Here is a 25844-nt window from a genome sequence, read left to right on the forward strand (position 1 = left end):
CACTCATATATTATAGGTGTTTAGAGATGTAATTTGCATTACTTGCCCGTTTTAGTTACATCTCATTTGTATAATTCGGCGCATCCGCTATGTGAACAAAACAAATTGTAATCTTTTGACCAATCAGAAATCTGGAAGGGCCTGTTTCCGTATTACGTCATATTTGTGCTGCCATGCAACTCAGCCGCTAAAGAAGAGGAAGGAGAAAGGCTGCGTTTTTACATGTTTTGTGGGAAAACCCGTCTAATGAAAGGAAGCGTTTGTTTTGGTGGGGGGGCTTGCCATCCGAATCCTACCGGCTGTCCGTCTGAAATAGGGAATGAACGACGAGACAGCCTCGGACAGCTGGAACAGAAACTCCGGGTGCTCCAGGTAAAAACTGCATTCAGACTGGGCTAGCTTAGTTAGCATGGAGCTTGTCTACTAGCGTTGTCATTAGCGTTGTTTACCACATGTTTAAACGCATTCATTAGCAATCTGGCTGTAATTGGCATGTTTGTAGCATCACACTGCAGTAAATAATTTGTAAAGCTGTATTAAATATGTAGGTCAGTTTAATGATGAGCAGTACAATTTTATAGGACGAGTTAAAAGTAGGACTGGATACTAAAATTCACTTTATTACATTTACAGTTAATTTCCTGGATTGTTCTGCTTCCTCAGCTTTTTCTTCCTTAAGTTACTTTCTTATTGTTTCATTCTCACTACGTCTGTCATTTGCTAAAAAGCTATTTCTCTGCCTTCCTACAACCTCTTTTCTTCTTCACTTCTTTTACTTCGGCTCGTGGCCCTACTTTCTTTTGTCCTTCAGACTAAACCCACTTTTTATTGTTGCATCCTTCCTTAACTTAAACTTACGTTTCGCCCTTCCTTCATATCTGCTTTTTATCCATAACTTTCTTCATTTGTTCCTCCTTGCCATTTCCTTCATTCACTTCAGATGTGCTTTTTCCTGGCATCTTTCCTATTTACCTTCAATCCGAGTGACCTGCTTCAAAACAATATATTCATTTAAAAATTGTTGCGCTCCTTTTGGCCCGCACTGTATAATATTCAAATTTTTGTTCTTATCCAGTATTGAGCAAATGCTGGCTGTGAATCCCGGAAAGACGCCGATTAGTCTGCTGCAGGAATATGGAACGCGGATAGGCAAGACCCCCGTGTACGACCTGCTGAAGGCCGAGGGACAGGCCCACCAGCCCAACTTCACGTTCCGTGTCTCCGTGGGAGAGATCAGCTGCACGGGCCAAGGCCCCAGCAAAAAAGCGGCCAAGCACAAAGCGGCCGAAGCGGCACTGAAGATGCTCAAGGGGGGCCTGGCAGGTCCCATAGGTTTTGGATTTGAAGGAGACTCGTTTATCGGGGTTGATGAGCCTGCAGATGAAGACAGGTCAGTTACAATATACACTGGAAGAATTTGTAAGTGCAAAACTGATTTTCTGTTAATACAGTATACCTGGGCGATTAATATGGCCTTAAAATAAATTCTCAAATTTCTTTTTTTCTCCGACAAAAAACTCAAGATTGCCTTCCACAGGCTCTTTTCTTGTTCAGAAAGGGCAGTCTGACTCTGATATATGTATATATGAAGGAAAAAAGGGAAAATGATTCTGCTGATGTCATCTTGCGGTAATTAACGATGTTTTTAATTTCTTCATTTGTTCTTTAAATGTTCGCTAGAACAGTATAAAAAAAGTCGCTAAAAGTAGCAACCAAATCGTTATAGAAAACGGATGGGCAGTCCATACACAGTTTGTTCATTTAGAAATAAATTTCTTCTTCTGACATTGCGGTTTTGTGTGCAGTGCTCCATGTGAGATGAAGACTTTAGGCACTTCGCAGCAATCGGAATGTAACCCTGTTGGAGCCCTGCAGGTTTGTTCTCTTTCTTAATTGATGATATTCATGTAAAATAAGCTAAATACAATCAAACTCTTGTGTGATTATGTTAGGAACTGGTTGTACAGAAGGGATGGCGTCTACCAGAGTACACAGTGACACAAGAGTCCGGTCCAGCGCATCGCAAAGAATTCACCATGACCTGCAGAGTGGAGAAATTTATGGAAATTGGTACAAAGAACAAACGCACCATTCCATTAGGCCATTAGGCTCTCATTCAATTTGAAAGATGTGCCAAGCGCATTGTAAGTGCCATCCATTTACTAGAATGAAACATTTTCCGAATCAGGAAGTGGTACATCCAAGAAGCTGGCCAAGAGGAATGCGGCCGCCAAAATGCTAGCGCGGATACACGATGTCCCAGTGGACCTGAGGACCAGCAATGATGGCGACGCAGAAGACGACACATTTAATACGGTGAGGGTCTTCAAATGCACTCCCTGCGTATTTACCAGGTGCACAATGAACCTGTAATGTGCCGTCGCACGCACTTAATGCCGTACTTCTGGTTTTTCATTGGTTGTTTTGTGTGTTTCATAGAAATATTTACTGCAATTATGACTTAATTATTGTGTCAGCATATGTCGGGTTCTGACTTGCTTACAAATAATGGTTTGCAGGGGGATATTGTTTAATAAAACCATGGTTGAACTTTTTGGTCATAATTCCAGAAGCTATGTTTGGCGCAAACACAACTCTGCTCATCACCAAAATAAGACCAGAACTACAGTGAAGTGTTTTGGTGGTGGCGTGTTTGCTTTGTTTTGTTTCCTTCAACTGGAAGATCCTTAAATATGGTGGAGGGAATTACAAACAGTTTGAAACGACATACACAGTTTTAGCACAAAACCTTCAAGCTTGTACTAGGAAGCAAAAAAACAAAAAGTAGGAGTAGGTTTGTGGACTTTTCTGTTATTTTCCTTTAATTGAGCCAAATAACAACAGTATACGATGCTTCTATATTGCCAAACAGCATTCAGGGAGCAGAGCTGAGTCGGGCAAAACTAAAGGCTACAGCTGCACGTGGGACTCGTTGAGGAACTCGGCTGGTGAGAAGATTCTGCAGCTGCGCACTCACCCCCTGGGCATGCCCGACGATTCCAACTTCTGCTCACTGCTTGGCGATCTGTCGGCTGAGCAGTGCTTCGACGTTAGCTACCTAGATCTAGGTACTCCACCCCTTGATGCTTTTTATAATGCGGTTGTACGAGTGTAATAAGAACTATTGACACATAAAAATGGAAAACAAAAAAAAAACCTTCAAGTTTGACGCAAAATGGCTGAAACTGTTTATAGAATTTTTTTTTAAACTCAGAGAAACAACCAAAACTTTGGAATTATTTCACATTTTGAAAAAGAGGCACATGTGCGATTCAAAAAGTAGTCAACAGCTGCAAGCGTGATCCATCCATTCATTTTCTATAGCGTTTGTTGTCATTAGTAGTGCAGGTGAGCTGCAGCCTATCACAGCTGAGTGGGCAACCATTCACAACAACAGAACAATTCAGAGTATTGAACGAACCAAAATCTTTCTGTCTTTGTTTCAGAGGAGCGAAGCCTGAGTGGCCGGTGCCAGTGTCTGGTGGAGCTGTCCACGCAGCCAATCACAGTGTGCCACGGCTTCGCCCTGAGCGCTGAGGACGCTCGTGCCAACGCTGCCCACAACGCACTGCAGTACCTTAAAATCATGGCGGGGGCGAAGTGACGGTCATAGATGAGGATAACTTGAAATACCTCCCATTTTCACAAAAGAAGACCTCTTAGAAAATGTCGCTTGTTTGACATCTAAATGCTACAACTGAATATTTACATCACCCTAAATGTACATTTTCTCTTGTTGGATCATCTCTCATTCTTATTTCATTACAAAGAAATAAGTACCCAATTCAGCTTCCAGTCCATCAATCCGTCAAGGAGTCTCACATCTTCATTAAGTCAAGGAGATCACACACACACACACATTCACAGACAATGCTGAATAATGTTTTAGACATTTTAACAAGATAAATTTGAAAAAAAAAAATATATATATAATATACATACATATATACATACATATATATAGTTCGTTTTGTAATTGTTAATGATTTGAAAATCTTTCAGTCGTTATTCGGCTCATTTAAAATCAGCACATGGTTCATTGGCCATGTTAGAATCCTTACTTTGTCGATTGGGAAAATGTGGAATATATATTCCTATTACTCATCTACACAGTTCAAATGCACAACTTGTTGCCAGTGTTGAAAAAATGTTGAATTACCTCAGTGTGACACTCGTGTTCAAAAGGAAATTCCTTTTTAATATTGTCGTCAACAAATTGTATGTTCTCTCTGTTTTTTATTGTTTTGACTTCTTCAGCATTCTGCTGCATTTGTGTATTAAGCCATGTGTATATGGATCCCTGTAGAAGAATATTATTAATGTGCTGCTCTCTCTCTCTCTCTTTTTTAAGAATACCAAGAAAAAATGTGCTGTCTCACTCTTTTTTAAATAGAACTTGTTGAAAACATTAGAACACAGTCATCCAAATCAAGTTTGTTGTAAGACTGACTGAATTCAATTGCACTTTTAACTATTGCAACTTGTTACAATAAAGTGGAAATCTTTATGCTAAATTTTTATGACCTCTTAATGTGTGCTGTATGATTGAAATTTTGTGTGTGTGTGTGGGGGGGGGGTTAACAGTACATAGTATGTGCCTACAAACAAATCAAACAACTTCGTATTTGTTTTTTTTTAAATATAAACAAGTAACAAAATATTGTCATGGAAAGTAAAAAATTAATGTGCATGTACTATTTAGAATAGTTGATAAACTGAGTTTGTTTTTACAAAAATATTTTACCTGAAAACATAACAGTCTGCACTGTCACCTTGTTTTTAAAATTTGTTAAAAAAATATATATCTCAAGAGGAAGTCAAATTTTTTTTCTGCACAATATGTTCTATGCATCTAACTCACCTGTCAATTATTGTCACGAGCATTCTTTCTGTAGTTTTTCTTCTCAAAAGGCCTCATTGGAGTTAAAGCCTCTTGTCTGAGAGGCGTTAAAATGTCTTCATCAGCGAATTTGCTGCTGCCTGATGACCTGCTGTCTCCACGGCCAACCTCACCTACCATATACAGACCAGGACACAGGCAATCAAGCTATAGAATGCCACCTTTTGTGATGAAAAAGTGAATAATGATGTACTTAAAACTAGATTAGTGACAAATAGACATGTATTTCAAATTGTACCTTTGTGTTGTTGTGTTGTTTTTTTGCGCGCTGTTCCTTCCTTCATCTGTTGGCAGCATGTGAACATGTCAATATACAGTGGAAGGATACATTGGGGTGCACCCGAACTGGTCGCCACTCAATCAACCATTTACAATCACATTCATGCCAATGGAGAATTTAGTCGCCACTGAACACTTTCTACAACATGCATGTTTGTGGAAAGTGGGAGGTGTCAAACTGTAAAAGGTCTACAAACCTCCTCCAAATCTAAGGAGATCCCCTTATTGCAGTTCTTGAAGTAGTCGATGCATCTCGGAGGCTTTGCAGGGAATATGTGTGTAATTGGCTGTTGACAGACATCTGAAAACACTGCGAGGGTCTGGACTGGAAATGGTTTGGATGCAGACTCTGAGGTTGTCGAGTTGTATTGAAATCCGTGTCTCAACTTGTCTTTTTCCTCTGCCTTGACATGATGTAAGACATTAGCTTGGCGAACACGCTCATCTATCTTTGGACTGGTTAGCTCATAGGTTACCGTGGACAACGGTTTCAATTGATCCGCTTTTGTGACGCCATGATTTTGCTTGGCATGAGTAACTATCATCACTTGGGTTTCCACACTGTTGTCTTCTTCTTCTTTCAGTACATCATTAGGCTCAGTCTGACCCTGCTTTGGTATGAGATCAGCCACATCAGGCTGTCTGGACCTTCTCCTGGGTGGGGTGTAGAGGCACATCATGGACACCGTGTCCTTCAGTCTCTCAATGGGGGAGCGTATCTCGCTCGTCACGCTGCTCTTCAGGTTGCTGCTCACGCTCTCGGGGGTCGTCGAGACGGTGAAGGTGAAATGTGGCGTTCCAAGTTTGCGCAGGGGGGTGCGGGACACGTGGGAGTACAGCGAGCAGAACGCGTTGGCCATTGCAGTCAGCGCTTGGACTTGTCTGAAACGACCTGTAGGAAAAATAGCAAGGATACCTGTCAACCAGCTCATGACTGGGCTAATTGGTTGGGCTTCCAAAATTTCATCGGAAACCATTTTACCTCAATACTAATATATATTAATATTGAGTAACATTTTTAAATAATTACAGCCAGACAAAACAAGTTCTATTCCTGGTTCAGTTGTCATCACACATCAAGTGACATGAAAAAAGGGGAAAAAACAGCATTTATCCTTTTGATGTTTACTAAGATAAAGTTTCCCAAGATTTGGCAATGTCATGCATGTACGTGTTATGCTTGACTTTTAATTTTCTAGAATGTTTTGGTTGAATTCCAAAGCGTATCACTTAAACGTTTCAATGGATAATGACATCAACATTTTAGTGGAGTGATCCCCAGAGCCCAACAAAGATGACCAGGGGCAAAACTGCCTTTATGGGGTCCACCTTACTTGCTATACACAGACTGGGGTCATCTTCACGTATCCGTCGGACCTGCGACTCCAGAAAGAGGCGAAAGTTGATACCCCGAGCTTGAGAGGGAAAGGAGAGGAAGCGAGGGGGGATTCGCACAGTGAGCTGGGGGTCATCGCAGCCGAACCCCAACTGCCACAGGATCTCTTCGGCGTCCTCCGAACGCGATTGGAGCACCTCTGAAACGCTGGAGTGAGAGAAAGGAGGGATCGCTTATCATAACGTCATAAAGGGATCAAATCACGCTTAAATGTACACTGAAGAGCCACAACATTAGATGTAAGACAAGTATCTTCAAATAAGTATTCATTTAACAAGACGAGACGTTCATTATTGTGGTTGGAGCTTTCAGCTGTGTATAACTACAAAAGCCACAATAGAACACGTATCGTTAAAGATGACATACAGATTTTTTTTTTCATTTATTTTATACAAATAGTTGGGTCTTTGGAATGCCTAATCACACATCATGTGTAAAAAAATTTCATCTACCTATTTTTGAACATTTTGAGAATTCAAAAAATTCATATACAATTAATCCAAATAAATGAGATATTGATTTTAATTGACCATGTTCAGACAAATAGGATTCATAATTACCTACTGGTGAGGTCTCTGTGTCTTTCGTTGCTGGCAGAGTGCATTGCAAGTCTTCAATTTGCAAGGAATACAAGAAAATAGGACTGATTTTGTTCTTAGTAAACACTTCCAAGTATGATGGCGTCAAAGTTAAAAACAACACGACTGCATTTCTCACTCACCCCACTTTGGATGTAACATCTCCACCATTTGACGTTGAATCTGAAATGTATTTTTGAATGCAAAAGAGGAAGGAATGTCAATGTGGGTCTGTAAGATAAGTTGACCCACACATGCGCGTGTGCTTGTGTCACTTCAACATTTAGAACATGACATGTAACTCTGACAGTGGAATTTCTTTTATAGTTGGAGTGCACCTCCAAGAATTGCCTTTATCATTAACGCAACCATGTTTCTTGCTTTTTTTTTTTTTTTTCGAGTAAAGCATTGTCCATCGGAACTTCATTGCCGGGACATAGGTTGCACACTAATAAATAAATTATAGGTTGTTTTCGTAACCTATTTGCAGGGTGGATTTTGAGCAGATTACTTGTACCCCATGATGGGTTAATTATTTGTTTGAAAATTGGATTTGGGTGGTTAGACCAGACGGCAACATCCAGTGGGATCCCTGGGCAAGACAACTTATGCCATATGTCCATTCCCAGGAGCTGCCGGTCCCAAGCCTGGATGTAACTTAACACTAATTCAATGCCCTCGGCCTACCATATATACAAACGAACACACCCCCACACACGCACACACACACCCCCACACACACGTATACATACATGCTTGTCAGTCGATCAAAATTTGCAATTATAATTAATCACGTGATTTCCAATTGCAGTTAACTCAGGATTAATCAATTGAAACATGAAGCAAGTCATGGATTACTGCCCAAGTTTTGTTAACTTTTATACAACCGTGCATTGTTATCAGTGATGCTGCTTTCCTGCAAACCGGCCTGAAAAAATAACAATTATGTTATACATCTTCAGGAGTTGCTGAATAAAGTACACTCCAAGTCTAAAGAGCAAGTGACTTGAAGTCATTCTAAGTGACAAGACGGGCATACACTAGGCTCTTGGCTCTCAAAGGGGTCTGGGAGTCCCCATACAAAACGCTTTGAGAGCTGTAGCAACCAAGCTTGCCGTTAACTGCTAACCGGCAGTGTGTTTTCATTTAATTCCGTAATGCTTATGAACATCATTTTCATCTTTTTAATGAACCAACGAAACCGTGTTGTTGGTAGCATGAACTCAGTATGGATAGTTTTTACCCCTTGTTGTATCCAAACCGTGACAAATCCTAAACCCAATGTGCTGGGTACCATTTGGACCCCATGGTGTTAGCTATTTGATCCAATTTGGATTACTTTTAACCCAGCAGTTTTAAGATGGCGGTAAAACAAAAGGCAACTCTGTTTTTATCTCAAAACATACAACTCCCTTTTGCAGTATTGCATTTTTTTCCACCGAGTACTGCCGCATTACAGTGGCACAGTACCCCTGAGCCATCATCAAAAACAAGAAATGTTTTAATCCTAAAAAAGTATTTACTACATAATGTACATTTTGATTTAGATATAAATTACTTATTGTAACGTGTGAATCATAACACCGGGATAAAGTAGAGGAAAGTATTTTATTTGAAAAGTAAACAAAATACATGAAAAGGGAAAGATGTGATGCACTGGACAAAAAAGAAACGTTTTACAAGGCTATGCAAACCTACACGCTTCATTCTAATTTGTTTGATGATACCGCATGCTTTAAATGTTGTAAATTGTATTGCTATTTTTAATTCAGTGACTCTTTCACATACCACTAGAGAAATCCCGCGCACCACAAATGGTAAAGTACATGCACCACACTTGGGAAGATCACTGAACTAAATCAAGTGATCGACTCATTCAAATTGTTTCATTGGCAGATTGTGGGCACTAGAGGGCGCCAATGTAAAATTGTTATTTCTTTAGCTTGAGCACAAAAACAGGAAACTTTTTCAGCACATACCAACTTACAAACTTATCTTGGACACAGAACAATATTGTATAAAACATTGACAAAGGTACTTGAAAAGGAACATGACTAGAGTTCTTTAAAAAAAAAAATTATTGCACATACATACCCAAACACCAACGACAGTCATTATGCAAGCAGGCCTGCAAACTGCAACACACATTCACATTCAAATCTTGGGTCATCTGTGTGATGCATACACACACATTCAGTTAGTATTACGCAATGTTTAATATGAAGAAGTGGCTGCATTTGCATTGAAAAATAACCTCATCAGATCTACTTTTGAATGACGTCTCCTCATTTGTTGATCACTATCAAGTTCAAGATGTTCAAAATCACTTTTGACTGCTCCTGCGGCTCTCCATGTTGAAGTTTTAACAGTGACTAGTTTAAAAGACGTCAACTAGTGCCAGTACGCGGGCCTCTTGTCTATACACACTGAAGTAAAAGTTAGGAGGTGGAAGGGATATTTCTGGTAAATTTCCATAAACGGTCACATGGTTGAGGGAGTTCGGTCATATTCAGTTAACTTAATTAACAATTCTGCTATTTTGCTGACATTCACATTTATTTCATTTTTTAAAATTATGTTTTGTTATAATCTTTTACTTTAAGACTGGAATTTCCTCTTTACGGCACTGATAAATACTTATTCTATCCTCCCGACTATGTTTTTTTTCATTGAACTTAACTGTAGTAGGGTTTGCAGTTTTATAGATAAAGTTATATTGTGTTGTATAGATGCATATTTCAGGGTGGAAATTCAGCTACAGTGTGCTGGCTTTAAATCGGATTGTTTTAAGCAAGATTGTCTTGCCACGTTTAAGTTCCTTACTGCACATCGACCCCAGATTTGAACATTTCCAGTTTATGATGTGTAAACAGTGAACATTCTCACATGATGCTATTCCAGTACATTTTCATTCATTTCATTTTAGCTCAGAACGAGAACTTCAATTCAACAGATGAGTAACACAAAAGCTATTTTAAAAGGCCAGAGTGTAAAAATCTAAATAATGGCGGTAACCCTCTGCAACATTCTGGAATATTTGACCTCAGAAACCTCCTCTCGGTTTCCATACATTGATTTTTACAGGCACAAATGTATACAGTCGAAAGAAAGGGAGTTGACTGACCCGCACTTCTGGAGAAGGAACTCGGTTTTTTCTGTGAAGCATCCTATAGAAATCACACACACACAACATATTTCTCCACTTAGGGAATTAACTTTTTACTGCACGGTAGAGACATACTGCAAGGATTAAGAGCACAATCCGTCACACTGACCATATGTAAAGACATCATCATCATCGTCTGACACAGATTCTGAGAAGGAGCTACAAAGGGGGGCCATTTGTCCCAGGTTGGAGCACTGCTGACCTCCACTGGCCCACGTTCGTCTCCTGGCAGTGGAGGACGAACTTTCCATCACTGGAGGCAAAGCAACTGATGACACCCTTAAAACAGAACAGCAGCCTAATTATTTTAATTTATAGTCGAAGGTGACACAGGAGAGGATTTTCACTCCCATCCCATCCAAATCCCACAGAAAAATGTCCTGTGCCATCCCAACCTGTTGAAGAATCCTGTCTTGTTCCAGTTAGGAATCACTCAGCTCCATTAATTTATTTATTTAATTTTTTTTTTTAAGTTTGTCAACCCCTCTTCCTCATGCTCTCTCCTGCTCTTCCCAAAAACTTTTTATCCTGTACCGTCCCAGTCCCATGATTAAAGGTAAAGTTCACTCCAATCCCGCGGGATTTCCTTAAAAATGTGAGCCTCTAATGTACAGTTCTTAATAGACCATCCCAAACAATGAGGTGTATTAAAATGGACTCTTTCCCCTTCAGTGAGTTTGTTTTGGAAAGTAATCGAATTCAGATTGTTTTGGTATGAAACATTCAGTACCGTACAGAAGTATGCTTGAGTTCCCTCGTGGAACATACTCCCCAACTGCACCGCCTGGTGTAGATGTCTACTCTGTAAACAAATACTGTAGAGCATGGTTTTTCAACCCTGTTCCTCCACCTTATTCAAAGGACCAGGATTGTTATCCAGCTTCTGCATTATCTGATCATTTGAATTGTTTAGGTAGCAGGGAGAGATGGAAAATATCCAGGAAAATGGCCCTCGAGGAACGGGATTGAATTCCCCTACTGTAGAGTGTAGCTCATACTCTGACTAGTGGACATCACCGCAAGCGATAAAAAGGGAAGAAGCCAGCGTAATTGACGCAAAATGGTCCAAACTTTAAGCAAAGAGTGCCAGATTTGGTGACGTGAAAATGCGTGAGAGCCGACCATTCACCTCCCAATTGCTTGAAATTTTCACGGCGTTCGTTAAAAATCACCATGTCATAATTTGCATGGTTCATCTGGTAGTGATTCTTAATATTTAATTCCTTGAAAACAGCCACAGTCTCGAAGCGAACCAGGTGGACACAGGGGTTTTGTATTACAGTGAAAAAAATATACCAATTTCCACTTGTCTTTTTGAAATGAGCTGGAAAGAGCCAGACAAAAGTTATGCAGCGAGAGACATGTCTGCTGCGGTCAACAGTACTGACAGGCCACACATTCTTAATTTTATGCTGGAAGCTCCGGGCTGGTGGTAATTTCAATATAGGCCGTATTTGGATTAGATCATTTCATTTTTTATTTTAAATCAGTTTCACAGTACAGTCATTTACTTTTTATTTTAGGAATCTACTTTTTTTTTCTTTATCTTACTTTCAAATGTTATAAAGGTTTTTAAAGTCTTCTTTAAAGTGCATAAATGTTGTCAATGTACTTAGTAATTTTACTAAACTACTTTTTATTTTTCTGATTTGCTTTTAAATGTTTGTAAAATGCCTCAAGTTTGTTTGCCATTAAATGGTGTATTTTGCCTTTAAATGTTTTTTTTTAACTTTGCGAAGGACATTGAGTTACCTTTCGTATGAAATGTGTCATATAAATAAAGCCACATTGCCTTTCCTAAAAAGAAATCCTGAAAAAAAATATAAAAATTGATTTGATAATCTTTCAGTTCTCCATTTTGTTCCCTTAATGTTCCAAATGTGAACTGAACTACAACGTATGAACCAAACTTTTTACGGTTACACTTGGAGCATGCAGGCCTGAAGTATGTATGTAAGTGGCTGATATGACAAATAAGAAAACTTGAGAATACAAAAAGAAAACACAAGGGAAAACACTCCTTCTAGGTTATAGTTAAATGTTTTTTGCAATTTGCTCTTTCATTCTCTACAATCTAAATTAAATATGGAACTCTAAATAATGCTATCGCTAACACCTGTATCTGCCTGTCAGTATCCAAACTGCTATTAAGAAGTGCATTTAAAAGAGGCACTTCACACAGTACTGATTCATCCATATTAAAAGTGGTGCATCTACTGGAACATTTTTGCACCAAAATGTCAAGACTTTTAGGGGGAAAGAACGCAGACTTACCTTACTTGCAGACAGGTTTCAGTTTGAGGCATTAAGTATGTTCACTTTACATTTCCTGGTGGGTCAAATTGAACTCACCTGAACGTTATTTGAAATCTTAGTACAGCTTTCACACAGAATGCTTCCGCTTCGCTGCAATAATGATTTACCACTTTTGCCTCTTACATCAGTGTACAAGTCACAAGTCACTTCAAATGGATGGAGGAGGGAAGTGACTGTGAGCATCGCAAACTGACACATTGTGTGGGACGCTCACCACCGCACATCCTGCAGAGATAACAAACTGACACGTAGGCTATCATCAGGAGCAGTTCAGATTTATCTAATAACATGACAAAATGTGAATTTAAATACCATGAATCATACTCACCAGAGATGCGATTATTATTTTTTGTACAAAGATTATTGTTTGTGTAAGAAGAGACGTGAGACAGCAGCGTGCGTTCAAGGTTGCCTGTATTTCATTATTCTGACATCACGTAACCCGCGCCTTCCACTTGCTACTGGGCTAGACCATTGCATGGGTCAATTAAAATTAAGTGAAATAGTAGAATCAAGATTGTAAACGTAGGTCGCCGGATGTGCTTTTGACAGTGTTTAACCCAGCAAATAGGCCTTGCTGGCCCTGATGGAAGATGAAAGCCCAATTCGGACATTTTCACGTTGCCAGCAGTAAATAAAAGGTTATTTTGACGGCACACCCTTATAAAAGCTGTACATCGACTACTTAACATTGTAAAATAAAAAAAGGGTAATTTTTTTCAGCATTGACTGATGAAAATATTTTTGTTTTTCTCTCAGGCTGTAATAAAGATGAGTTGATTTGACAGTTGCGCAATCATCCTGTCGCAATACTATCTTGGCAGTGGCAAAAAATCACAGGGTTATCTTTTTGTGAGCTCCTCTCCGACGCCCACCACCGTGCCTGTGAACTGTAATTGTTTATGTGGACACATGTGCAGCTACACTGACAGCCCCCTTGCACCGCGGAATCATCCCAAAACCCTCCCACAAGAGAGCCATTCCCAGCCCCCGGCGTGGCTCGGGCTTGTCCCCTCTCTTCCGCCATGGCCGCCCCCCGCCCGCCTCCGCGCTCTTTCCCAGCCCAGAGGGCGCCACTAAGGGAGTGGCTAGCAGCCACGGAGGCAAGACTGAAAATAACCAGCCCGCCTTCCATAGTTCACCTCCGCCCAATTCCGTGTTTACATGCATGTATCTATCTTTCGCTGTCTTGCCGTGAAAGGGTGAACTAGTGGGCGCGAGGGGGAAAACGTATTAAGTGTGACCAACTAACATGGCGCCTTTTACGAGACGAAAAACAAGAAATCCCACGTCTGGCTTACTCAAGAGGCGCAACCTAATATGATAGCTCCCGCCCTCTTCTCGACTAGTAGCCAATAATATTAGGAGTTGTAGAGTTGTTGCGGAAACGACTTGATAGAACAAGCTCCATTGGTGTAAAATGCAATCATTTGTAAAAGAGGCGCGCTTCTTTTTATCAAATAATAAATGAACTGCAGTTAATGCTTCAACCGTAAATTAATGTGTAGCCAGGGTTTTCACAAATCATAGAAATAAAATTACAGTAGGGCATAAACTCGTCAGTTCTGTAAAACTACAATTTGCCACAGAATTGTGCCAACAGGATGCAGTGAAGAAAATTATGACTAACAGCATGGAAACTTTTAAACTCAATTTGCCTAGGAAGCACTGCCTTCAGTTCTAACAATCGACTTAAGTAGAAGTACAGATACATGTTTAGAAACTCCTGAAGTAAAGCGAACTGAAATGTAAAAAAAAGTAAAATTACGTTTCACTGTTGATTACATAAAATACCCATTATGATCACTTGTCACAATGGAAAATGATACAGCACACAAAATAGTTTCCCTCTTTTTCTTTGACTGTCAGCGACATCAAGCAATCCTATTAAGGCCATAGATGGGGAATGTTTCTTCTCCAAATCTGTCATCTTTATTATTATTTATTATATATTTATTTTTAATGCTCTACGTTTCCCATTTCTATGTTGCTCTAGCACTGTTTTCCTCCCTGAGCACCCCAAAATCTCAATCAAGATCTCAACCTCAGTTGACTATTTCCATAAGTTTTACATTGTTTTGATAATTTAAAAAAAAATCACATAATACTCAGAAAAGTACAAAGACTTGAAACATTTACTTTATATAATGATTTTTATCTGATCACTTTGATCATCACCAGAGTGAAATATGCATGCGTGTCACTCTCGATGCAGGCTAACCAGGCGTCACTGTGTCTTAAATCAAGCGCACCCTCTTTGGTCTCCTTCATAGGGGGGCGGGGAGGGGGCCGACAAGTTTGTGTGAAGTTTGGAAAAGTTGTCAACTAGAAAAAGAAGAGAAACTCCTCCCGTCTTCAACATTATGAGCAGTAAGTGAACTTTTATTAAGCCGTAAGTCCCCTCACGGTGAAGCGTCGAATCGCCCGATAGACACCGGGTTGAAAGTACGGCCGTTTAAAAAGTTTTACACTGTGTAAAAATATATATATATTTATATGTTTATTTTTTGCGACTCTCTTGTCTCTGCTGTTGGACAGAACTACTTTACTGACCACTGTTGCGGATTGGGCTAACGATTTTTCTTCCACTCCGTTCAAAGGTTATTGTTAACGTTCACTTCTTCAGGAGTTGGGAACTAGTTTGTGCGCAGTGATCTGTGGGTACATGCCCTCATTGATCTGTAGTTTAAATTCACGTTAGCGCTGCTAATACGAGCGCTAGTTAGCACCCAATTCGAGCACTTGTGGCATGGCTTGATCGCCTTTATGTATCCACGTAAAGTTTTAATCTTGTGTTGATGAGCCAAATAGAACGCGGTTGGTGCCACGTTGTTGCCGCTATAATGGCACTCACGCGACGACGGGGAGAAAAGTCTTAAGTGATCTTTAAAAAAGGTCTTCTTCCGCAGATCAGCAGCAGGGTGAAATGGCCGCGGTGGATGGCGGCGGAGGCTTCGGCCAAAAGCGAAACTCACAAGTAGGTCAACCAGATCTCAACTGTGGTCATTTTGTTGAGGGTTTGTGAGTGTGTGCGTGGATTTTCATTGTTTCGCTGTGTGTTGTTTCTCTCCGCGGAGCACATGTCACTGGGTGGGACGTGGGCAGGTAAACTTCGCCCACAAACGGGGTGTTGCCGGCAAACCCCCTTGCTCGCGGTGCCTCTCGCTCGGCCCATTTTGCTGGCATTGGTGGGGGAGGGGGAGGGGTGGCCACCGAAGCCGCGTGAGTTTATAGGGCCGCATTTTAAGTGGGTGGGATTGGGGTGGGGGGTGGGAAGGCGAGCCCGCCGTCGCAGCGGTGTGCGGGGGAGGGGGTGGTTGCAGGCCCTCCCCTCCCCTCTCACCCAATCCTCCCCTCCTATAGCGCATTAAATCGTTTTTTATCTTTAATTTGAGATTTTAATCCTTAAAATACGAAATAAAAATGTTATGTCATGGATTGGATTTAAAGCATTTTCAATGAATATATTTTAGCTGAAAAAAAATACATTTTTAAAATTTGCGACACGTAATACAACACCATTGCTAAAACTTACAAGTGCAGAAAAGTGAAGGATTTTACTTTATCTTAGTGTGTTTTATATCTAATCAGTCATTATACAGTGATATATTCGACAATACACATACTCTCACAATCAACAGTCATACAGATTGCTGACAGAAAAGCAGAAGCAAAAGGTTATTTAAGCCTGTTTTTTATTTAGTCTCTTTTACAGGTTTACATAAGCTACTGGTTAACACATCTAAGTTAATACAACAAACAAAACAGTCAATTAATTATTTCCAACCTTCAAACAAGCACTTTAAAATGTAAAACTGAATCTAAAATTTATATTTGCATCACCATTAATTTAATCATTTTCCTTTCAAAAATATAATACCTAAATTGAACCCCATGTAATGAGTTTTTGCTTCTCATTGCCTGCGATTGGCTGGCGACCAGTTCAGGGTGTACCCCACCTACTGCCTGAAGACAGCTGGGATAGGCTCCAGCAACTCTGGTGAGGAGAAGCGTTTCAGATAATGGATAATGCATCCATTCATTGGATGGGGATATGGCTGGGAAAAAATACAATAAAATGAATTTTATTGAATTTGTTTCCATCAAATATATTCTCATCAAATTTTAAAATGTGATTTCAATCAAATTTATTTTTTAGGGCTGCAACAATTCATAATTTTAATCGATATATCAATGCAATCCAGCTACATTGATTGGCACTGGACTAGTGGACATTGACGCTGGCCGCACATTAGCACAATGTTTTTATACTTTATTGATCGATTTGAATCGCTACAATTAACAAAGTAATTTTATACTCACATTTCCCAATACACTTAGATTTTTTAAAATTCAAATCCAAACGTAATCTTTAATCAAATTTATATTTCTTGTTAAAGTTCGTTCTCTCCGGTTGCCGTTGGATATTTACATAAAGTTTGCAATATGGATCATGGCGACAAGCAAGAGGAGGTTTTTAAAACAAAACAATGCGTTTTTGTGGAAACTAGGGTTGAGCAATATATCCACGTTATTAACAATATAAATTAGAACGTTATCAACTTTGCCACGCTTTTTGCATGGTAAGCTCATTTCAACCACCCACATTCATCGTTGGTCAGAAACCAATAAAAAAACAGCCGATGAGAGTGAGCAACGGATGCACAGCTCACACACAAAAAATCAATTTCTGTGTTCCCTGTCAAATATATACAGATGGTCCATACTGTATATATTTTGTTTTAGATATTAAGTGACCATAATTATAATTTCAAAATTACCAGTAGTTAAAATAGCAGTGCTTGTTGAAGTGAACGAACAGCGCGTGCCTTGCTGCTCCAATGGGAGTGAGCCTTGCCTTTCAACATATCCACACTTTCCTCATGATTATCACCCACGTCCCATTTCTTTCTTTCTTGTATCATGCACCAGCACAAAAATGTCTGCTTAGCAATAGCATTGAAGCAAGCTATGCTGAGTTCGCTCGACAAATATTTACTTGCATCATTTGCAAAATAGATACAATATAGTGTGTTCTGATTTGTGATGGCAATTTTACATGACCTAATGATTAAAACCACACATACCTCTGTAGTATTGGAGTGGTGGGTGGCCTGCAATCCAGCTCCCCATTAGAGTTAATGATATAATACTTTAATTTGATCAATTTTAGGACCCAAAAAACAATACTCCAATTAAGTGTGTAGGGCGTTCAGCAACAAACCTCTGTGCGGGAACACAGAATATGGGATCCATGCAGGGCAAATATGTTTAGACAATTATTATTGAATAGTTTTGAGTCTTAAGTTTTTGTGTGGACCAATTTTTGTGGTCAAAACAACCCAACTTGTCTACTTTATTTTTCCAGCCCTAAAACTCAAAGGAGGCTGGGGGTTCTATCCCTGACAATAGTGACCATGTCGAAGTGTCCTTGAGCAAAATACTGGCCCACCCAGTGGCTCCTGATCTTGCGTCATCAGTAGGTGAATGAGGAAACAATGTTAAAGCACTTTTGAGTACCGAAGGTAGAAAAGCGCTAGACAAGTGAAAGCCCATTTCCCATAAGAAAACTCCAAAAAGGTGCCAAAATGGCAGACTTCCTGTTAGGTTTGGCATATAGTTCAAAAATATTTTTTCATAGGTCTTGGGCTGTTGCATGTCCACAGATTTATGTGAAACGATTTTTATTTTTTTTCTGCCAAGTCTGATGTATATCCAAAGTTTCACGAATTACAGCCCGGGTTTAGACCTTCAAAAACAGCACAATATTTCCTTGTAAGCAGACGAGCTAAAACATGACCACTCTAAAAAGCCCCCAAGAAATGGGGACAAATTCCAAAGCAAATCAAAATGACTAACCTCTTGTTTGGTTTTGCATATGGTTCCAATTACTTTTCCATATGTCATGGGCAGCTGCATGTCTCCTAATTTTCATAGATTTAGGTGCGTAATATTATTATTATTATTATTTTTTTTTTTACAATATATATTTTTTTAATTTATGCCCCTGTTCTACAGTTCGTCAAAAACTCTCTTGCCCTGTTGTTATCCAAGGTGTTGAGATGGGTTAACAGTCTAAGACAAGGGGGGAAAGTATGACTGTTGTAAATGTGCAAAAATTGACCAAAATTGTACATTACAATACTCATAGCTCACTTCTTGTACATTTTATAGTATAGCTATCAAAGGATTTTTGTTCATGCCAATTTCGAATACCAAGGTCAAATGTACCGGGATAAGGCCCTGGTAAACCTCTGTAGGGGGCACTACAGACCCCTTTTTTGTACTCATGTATGATAACTTTAAATGATCAAACTTTTCGCCAGTCCTGATGCGCGTTCAAAGTTTGGTGAGTTTTCATTCATCTTTGGGGCCCCCAAAATGCAATTAATTCTCAGAACAACAAAATCAAATTATGAATAAAAAGGAGAATTACTGCAAAAATAATGTTTAGCTTGTAGCGATTGCTGCCGGATTTCCACTTATTTCAGTGGAAAAAACACAATGTTAGTGTGGTCATGAAATAAATTAATCATAAGTGTGCAAATGTTTTCAAATTTCTTTGGTCATATTTGTTTCAAAACATTTTGGTTGGACAAAAAATTGTATTGGGGAATTCCAATGCACTAGTATTGACAGCCACTCTTTTAGACCGCTATATGGTCTAACTCCCTTATCTTTTTAGCTGTTTATTTTGTATATTCTCCCCTCTTCTATTCAGGACTCTCAACAGCCATCTCCACTGGCCATGCTGGCGGCCACTTGCAGTCGCATTGACACCCCGGGAGAGAATGACTCTCCTGGAGAGCAGCAACAACAGCAGCTGGATATGAGTCAAGGTGTATTCACTTCCAATGCCAATGGCTGGCAGGTTGTCCCCATCAGTGTGCAGGCGGCGTCATGTGGCAACACGGCTACTACCGACTCCGTCAGCGCGCAGACTGGCGGCGAAGCGAGCAAGGGCAGAGGGTTGTTGTCGCCATCGTCCGCGGTGGCCGTAAGCGCTCAGCAGCAGTATGTGGTAGCCCAGGCGCCGGCGCTGCAGAGCCAACAGGTGCTCACTGCCATACCCGGTGTGATGCCCAACATCCAGTATCAGGTCATTCCTCAGTTCCAGACGGTCGATGGCCAGCCGCTGCAGTTTGCACATAGCCAGCAAGATTCCACTGTGGCCACTGCCGCAGCTCCCGGACAGCAATTTCAGATAGTGTCCTCTTCCAACGGCCAGCAGATCATAGCTACGGCCAACAGAGGAACCGGGGCAGGAAACATCATCGCCATGCCTGGTCTCATTCAAGGCCCCATTCCTCTCCAGAATATCACCCTGGGAAATGGCGTGTTGCAAAACCAGACGCAGTTCCTAGCAAATATGCCAATGTCGCTCAATGGGAACATCACTCTGTTGCCTATCAGTACTGGAGCAAGCGCGACAGCAGCGGACAGCGATGCGAGCGGTAGCCAGCTCGTACAGCAGCAGCCCACGTCCTCCAGTGGCAGCGCGGCTTACATGACTAGTGTGTCCACCGTCACCACGCCAACATCCTCGTACGGCATGACACAGAGCAGTAATGGAGCTGTGGCGGCAACATACCAACAGGGCGCAGCTTCTCTGGGTGTCCCCATACAGCCGGATAACAGGGAGCAGCAGCAGCAACAACAACAACAGCAGCAGCAACAGCAGATTCTCATCCAGCCCCAGCAGGTCCTTCAAGGGGCAACACCCCTCCAAACCATCCAAGCCAGTACCATAACAACGGCGGGCGGTCAGGTGTTCGCCACCCCAACTCTAAGCCAGGAAGGCCTCCAGAACCTCCAAATCATGCCAAACACTAGCCCTATCCTGTTGCGCACTGTCGGGCCCAACGGCCAGGTCAGCTGGCAGACCCTGCAGATCCAGAGTCCTGCAGGGGCGCAGATCACACTGGCTCCAGTGGGCCAGACTCAGGGAGCCCCAGCTGCCGGCGGAGTATCGGTCAACACTGTGCAGATTCCTGGACTCCAGACCATCAATCTCAACACGCTCGGAGGCACGGGTCTTCAGATGCACCAGCTCCAGAGCGTTCCGATCACACTCACAAGCACAGCAGGTCAGTCTCGTGGATCTATTCTTTCTCAAGTTTTGAAAAACTACTTGCCGTCAAGTATAATTTTTTATTTGTGTAATTGTGCATAAGGAAATACATTTTTAAACACAAAATTTTTACATTTTGTTCTAATGTATGTTATTTGCACAGAAATGTCAGATTATGTTAATTAAATCATTGTCACTTAGCAAAGCTAAATTTATTAATATATACAATTTTGAAACTCATTATTGTGCAGACCTCAAAACTCAGCACTCTGTGGTGCAAAATAGTGCAAATATTATTGATGAGATTATAAATAATTTAATATACGTTTGACATCTCGAGCTCTTTGTCAATTTGACATCCGCCGTTTCCGTTTTCCAGTCTGTGAGCATCTGCTAAATTTCTAATGTAGCTGTCGTTTTATTTTATATGTCGATACCTATTGATTGAAATACAACATTTCTGTTCATAGTTACTGGCTCGCCGCCCTAGCACGGTTCTCGCCGGGCATCTGTTCAGTCGACTGTAGGCCTAAGCACTTATTTATGTTTTTTTACGACTGTTTCACATTAGGACACATTTTGGACAAGTTCAAAACTGTTTGTGAACATCTGGCGAATGTCTTTGCGAACCTTGGCAACCTTGAATGGACCCTGATGGAAAAAAAAAAAACTGGATTGGGATCAATATTTTTGGTTTAGCTTTTATTTTACAGCTGTTAAAAAAATTTCCCATCAAAATGAAGGTGAAGAATTTTAAATAGTTAACAAAAATTAAATTTTTTTCCCTCCTTCAATAAAAGATGGCCTTATTTTGACCCGGGAGTGGATTAATACCAATGCTGTTGCATCCTGCAAGTGACTTGGCTGCATTGCTTGATGATAGAAAATGACTGTCGAGACTCGACAGACATGAGTAAAAGTGCTACTGAGTAAACACTCGAAGCAAACATGTCAAGCACATCCAAAAATACGTTTTCTCTTTCCAATGTAGTCTGCCTCTGATCTGTTTGATCTCCTATGCGTGGTGTTTGTTTGTGTGCATGTGTGTGTATGCGCGCGCGCAAATGACATCACCGGCGCAACCAGTCAGACCGCTTCAACGACTGTCGAAGTGTGTCCCGTGTATCAGCATCAGGCTCAACCACAACTTCTGTGGAGGAGAAGGACAGGGGTGTAACTTGACCCCTCCCGTCGCTGTGTCGCAAATATGACTCCCGTTAGGTTTCTTAAGATTGATCACGTTAACGGCAACCGTTGCTCTCCATAATTCTGTCAACAAAGTACCCATTTAATATTTGTAATAGTTTGTACATGTACATTTCCGAGACAATATGCAGGAATCATAGTCGTGTGGGAGGTGCTTATCTAGCATATACAGAGGCTCTTTATTTTATAACTGTGCAGAAAATGTATTTCAGTAATTGAATTTATAAAAAGAGGGGGAAACTTGTATACTAAATGGGACAATACATTTCAGAAGGCCAAATCCTAATGTCTGTCTGAAAAATCCCTTTAATTCTTCTAATTTTGGGTTTTCATTAACTATAACAATCAAAACAATTAAAAAAAATAAACAAATAAATAGAATCATCACATATTTAACTGTGTCGCGAACCTACAGTATGTATTACACTTTTTGAATTGAACTACTGGAATGAATTACAATTTCCATTTTGTTTTCATTTATTGAGATAATGTTGCATTTGGTCGCGATCTGAATGAAAGTGGCCTTGGCAGAGACCTGCGTTCACTTGATCGCAGCTCTTGTCACTCTTGTTTTCCTTATGATTGAAGGAAAACGTGCCCAGAAGTTATAGACTTAGAGGAAGTCCTCACTTTGCGACATACAGCATTTTGAGATTACAAATGGCACACAGTGTAAGAGTACGTCATCCCATGGTGCAACACGGCATGCTCAGCTGCCGCTGTTCTTCCTGTTTTTACTTTTGACAGTTTAAGGCCTAAAAGCACACAATACCAATTTTAAACATTTTATCTGATTTTAAAATTTGAGACTGGGAGCATGGTGCCACATAGCACCCAGATTGCTGGAAAAGACATAGAAGAATGAAAGTAGTAAAAGAAAGAAGAAGAAAAATGCTCTTAGCTCACCCAGTAACTAACTAGAATTAGAATTAGAATTAGAAATCCCTTTATTGTTATTGTACTCAAGTGTGCAACGAGATTAGAGGGCTCCCCTCTCCAGTGCAATACAACAATAATACAGACAAATTTAAATTGTGTGACATGTTACGTAAAAACAAAAATCACACACCCCGTCGCCCCCATTTTTGTGGCCTGCGACAGCGCAAGCTATAACACGCTTCCTGATTAGCTCTCGCCCCGTTTCACATTCCAATCACGGAATGATCTTTTACTTAATCAAGATGTTTAAAATAAGTGTGTATCCCACTTGAGGCAAATAACTATATATGTAGGTACATATTTAAGTATTATTAATGAGTTAATCTTCAATTGCTTAAATTCTCTGCAGGAGACCAAACATTGCACACTGGCACAGAGAGTTTGGATGACAGCACAGTCCTCGACGACGAGGACATAAGCCCACCGTCGCAGGGACGCCGCAATCGCAGAGAGGCCTGCACCTGTCCTTTCTGCAAGGATGGGGAAGGACGGTATGTCATGGTCACATCATGACCTCAACCCAAACAAGGCCAAACCACCATTTGCTTGACTCTGATAAGCTGATTGTGTGTGTGTGTGTGCTCTGCCTCCAAAAAAAAAAAAAAAAAAAAAAGCAGCGACCCAACCAAAAAAAAGCAGCACATTTGCCACATGTCAGGATGCGGCAAGATCTACGGTAAGACGTCACACCTTCGAGCCCACCTGCGTTGGCACACTGGCGAACGGCCCTTCGTCTGCAACTGGCCCTTCTGCGGAAAGCGCTTCACGCGGTCCGACGAGCTCCAGCGCCATAAGAGGACACACACAGGTGAGAGGAGGGGGAGGATGCAACGTGACCGCTTCACATGGCGACAGCCTGAAAAATACCAAAAATGGGTCTCAAAATGCTTATTTCTTTTCATGCATGACACTCGTTTCATTGGGCCCATATGGGCTATAATCAACATGGAGTGAGGAGAGGTTCTAAAATCAGGTTAGATGTCTTAATACATGTCTCCTTTTTTCCCCAAGGTGAGAAAAGGTTTGCCTGTCCAGACTGTCCCAAGCGCTTCATGCGGAGTGACCACCTCTCTAAACATATCAAAACCCACTACAACAAGAAGGGGGCGCTCCCCAGCAACAGTGGGGCCGCCGCGTCCGACACCCCTCCCGCTGCCCAGTCTCCGGAGGGCGAGGCCTTGTCAGCCGGCGATCAGCACTCTATTGTCACCATGGAGACGCTGTCCCCAGAGAGCTTAGCGCGGCTGGCCAGCAGCGGTATCAACATGGTGCAGGTGGACCTGAATCATATCAATGGCAACTACTAAGAGGAGCATGCCACATTCAGGGACTGCAGACATTGAACAAACAGGATTATGCATCTAGATTTAAAAGTTTGATTGCCTATTTGTTTACAGAAATCATCACGCCCCCACGACTACAATCATCTCCGTAATGGGACTGCAATAAAATGACCCGAAATCGTATGCCGCAGTCTCTCTGCAATGATAATGCCCTACAAACCTAAACCTATACAAGCCATTATCGTGTTCCACACAATGAAAAGCACAACTTTAAAAATATATATATTTTTACATCATATAGTTCAGAAAATTGTTGTGCTAGTTTCCCCAAACTAGGTCAAGACATTTTCTAATGCCGACAAATATAAGCATAAGACACACTTTACATTTGTTTGAGAAGCCCTGCTGTCATAGATGAATAGATTTGTAAGTCAAACATATTCACGTTAAATATAACATTGAATTCAAGTCCAAATCCCGTCAAAGATTTTCTTTACAATAAGGTTCTATGCGCCCCACTAGTTTACACAGCATTCTTTTTAATATTGTGTTGATTGAATATGAATTTAGCTCAAAATAAAACTCCGCCTGTTTTTATCAGTCTCATCTTGCCACTTGCAGTCGACTGAAAAGTACACTGTGTGTGGTGTTTTTAGTTCACAGCAAGTGTCAAAATGGCCACTCCTTGAGATGAAAAAAGGGGGTGAATTTTGCTGAATTCAATGTTTAGACACATGGGGGGCACAAAGAACATTGCAAAGACAATTTTTGTGGTTTTCCCATGTGTTTTTCTTGTTTGCTTGATGCAGCAGACACAAAAACTATATCCAATCCATCTTTGGTATACCTTACTAATCTAGCAATTTTTACCTGTTAAAAGTTAATATTTTGTCTATTATTTTTCATATACAATTAACACCTTTAAAAACACATTTTGCCACTTGCTGTTGACTGAAAACTACGCTTGTTGAGGGTTCAGGAAACAATCAATCACAGCTTGCATAATGTTCACAATAAGAGCCCTGATTGGTTTTTCAGTTGACAGCCAGTGGCAAAATGCAGGAAAAGCTGTTAATTGCTCATGAAAAAATGAGCATCATGATTGTGTAGTAGTACACTTGCCTCCCGCTCAGTGACGGTGTCTTTGTGTGCCCTGCGACTAGCTGACGACCAGTTCAGGTTGTCGTGCGCCTTTTGCCCGAAATCCGATGGGATAGGCTCCAGCAACCTAGTACAGGATAAGCCTTGTTGTTGGTGATAATATTCATTAGAGACAATATATTAACATTTTACTGCTGAAAATTGCAAAATTAGTCAAATATCCCTTTAATGCCAAATTGAGTTTTCTTTTTCTTTGCAAGAACTGGATTTTCCACGCCATTATGACAATGGTAACTGTGACTTTTGACACAAATGTCAGCCATTAGCGAGAGAGAACTAAAAATCCTGAGATGAACTATTTAACATGTCTAGGTACACAGCCAAGCTTAAGTGCTCTGATTCATTTTGTTTCATTGCAAAGAAAACTACCCCACATATTTGTGTGCGTGTTTGTATATATAAATATATATTTGCTAAGAAAGAAAATTCCAGCCATCTTAGCCTAGCCGGAATGGTCCTTGTTGATTGTGAGAGGTTGCCTTTTTAGTTGTTCGCCTCTGGTGCACAATCTTAATCATATGTTCTAAGTTTTGTTGGTGTATGTAGATC

General features: G+C 40.7%; 3 protein-coding genes across 5 annotated transcripts; 2 read left to right on the forward strand and 1 right to left on the reverse strand.

Moving 5' to 3' along the window:
- Nucleotides 1-137: 137 nt before the first annotated feature.
- Nucleotides 138-4514, forward strand: tarbp2 (TAR (HIV) RNA binding protein 2). The gene is made up of 7 exons (XM_088308361.1): nt 138-372; nt 1076-1390; nt 1806-1875; nt 1953-2070; nt 2189-2316; nt 2873-3068; nt 3447-4514. Exons 1-7 carry the CDS (start codon nt 320-322, stop codon nt 3602-3604), a joined length of 1038 nt encoding a protein of 345 aa, XP_088164487.1. The 5' UTR covers nt 138-319; the 3' UTR covers nt 3605-4514.
- Nucleotides 2796-13951, reverse strand: tespa1 (thymocyte expressed, positive selection associated 1). The gene is given in 12 exon segments (XM_088308358.1): nt 2796-5013; nt 5139-5184; nt 5377-6071; nt 6514-6722; nt 7136-7186; nt 7297-7336; nt 9248-9288; nt 10278-10320; nt 10429-10531; nt 10533-10598; nt 12672-12876; nt 12964-13951. Coding segments are annotated over 11 exon segments (1605 nt in total). The 5' UTR covers nt 12834-12876; nt 12964-13951; the 3' UTR covers nt 2796-4864.
- A 907-nt stretch (nt 13952-14858) lies between these two features.
- sp1 (sp1 transcription factor) lies at nt 14859-24899 on the forward strand. Of its 3 annotated transcripts, none has more exons than XM_088308354.1 (6): nt 14859-15005; nt 15545-15612; nt 19357-20722; nt 23201-23342; nt 23466-23659; nt 23863-24899. In XM_088308354.1, exons 1-6 carry the CDS (start codon nt 14999-15001, stop codon nt 24156-24158), a joined length of 2073 nt encoding a protein of 690 aa, XP_088164480.1. In that variant the 5' UTR covers nt 14859-14998; the 3' UTR covers nt 24159-24899. The 3 variants fall into 3 exon arrangements, with proteins under 3 accessions (XP_088164480.1, XP_088164481.1, XP_088164483.1); XM_088308355.1 differs by having other exon boundaries at nt 23469-23659; XM_088308357.1 differs by lacking the exon at nt 14859-15005 and adding an exon at nt 15008-15080.
- Nucleotides 24900-25844: the final 945 nt, after the last annotated feature.

This window comes from Idiotropiscis lumnitzeri, chromosome 11 (assembly GCF_059441095.1).
Source record: "Idiotropiscis lumnitzeri isolate Australia: NSW breed Sydney's pygmy pipehorse chromosome 11, RoL_Ilum_1.0, whole genome shotgun sequence".
NCBI classification, from domain to species: Eukaryota; Metazoa; Chordata; class Actinopteri; order Syngnathiformes; family Syngnathidae; genus Idiotropiscis; species Idiotropiscis lumnitzeri.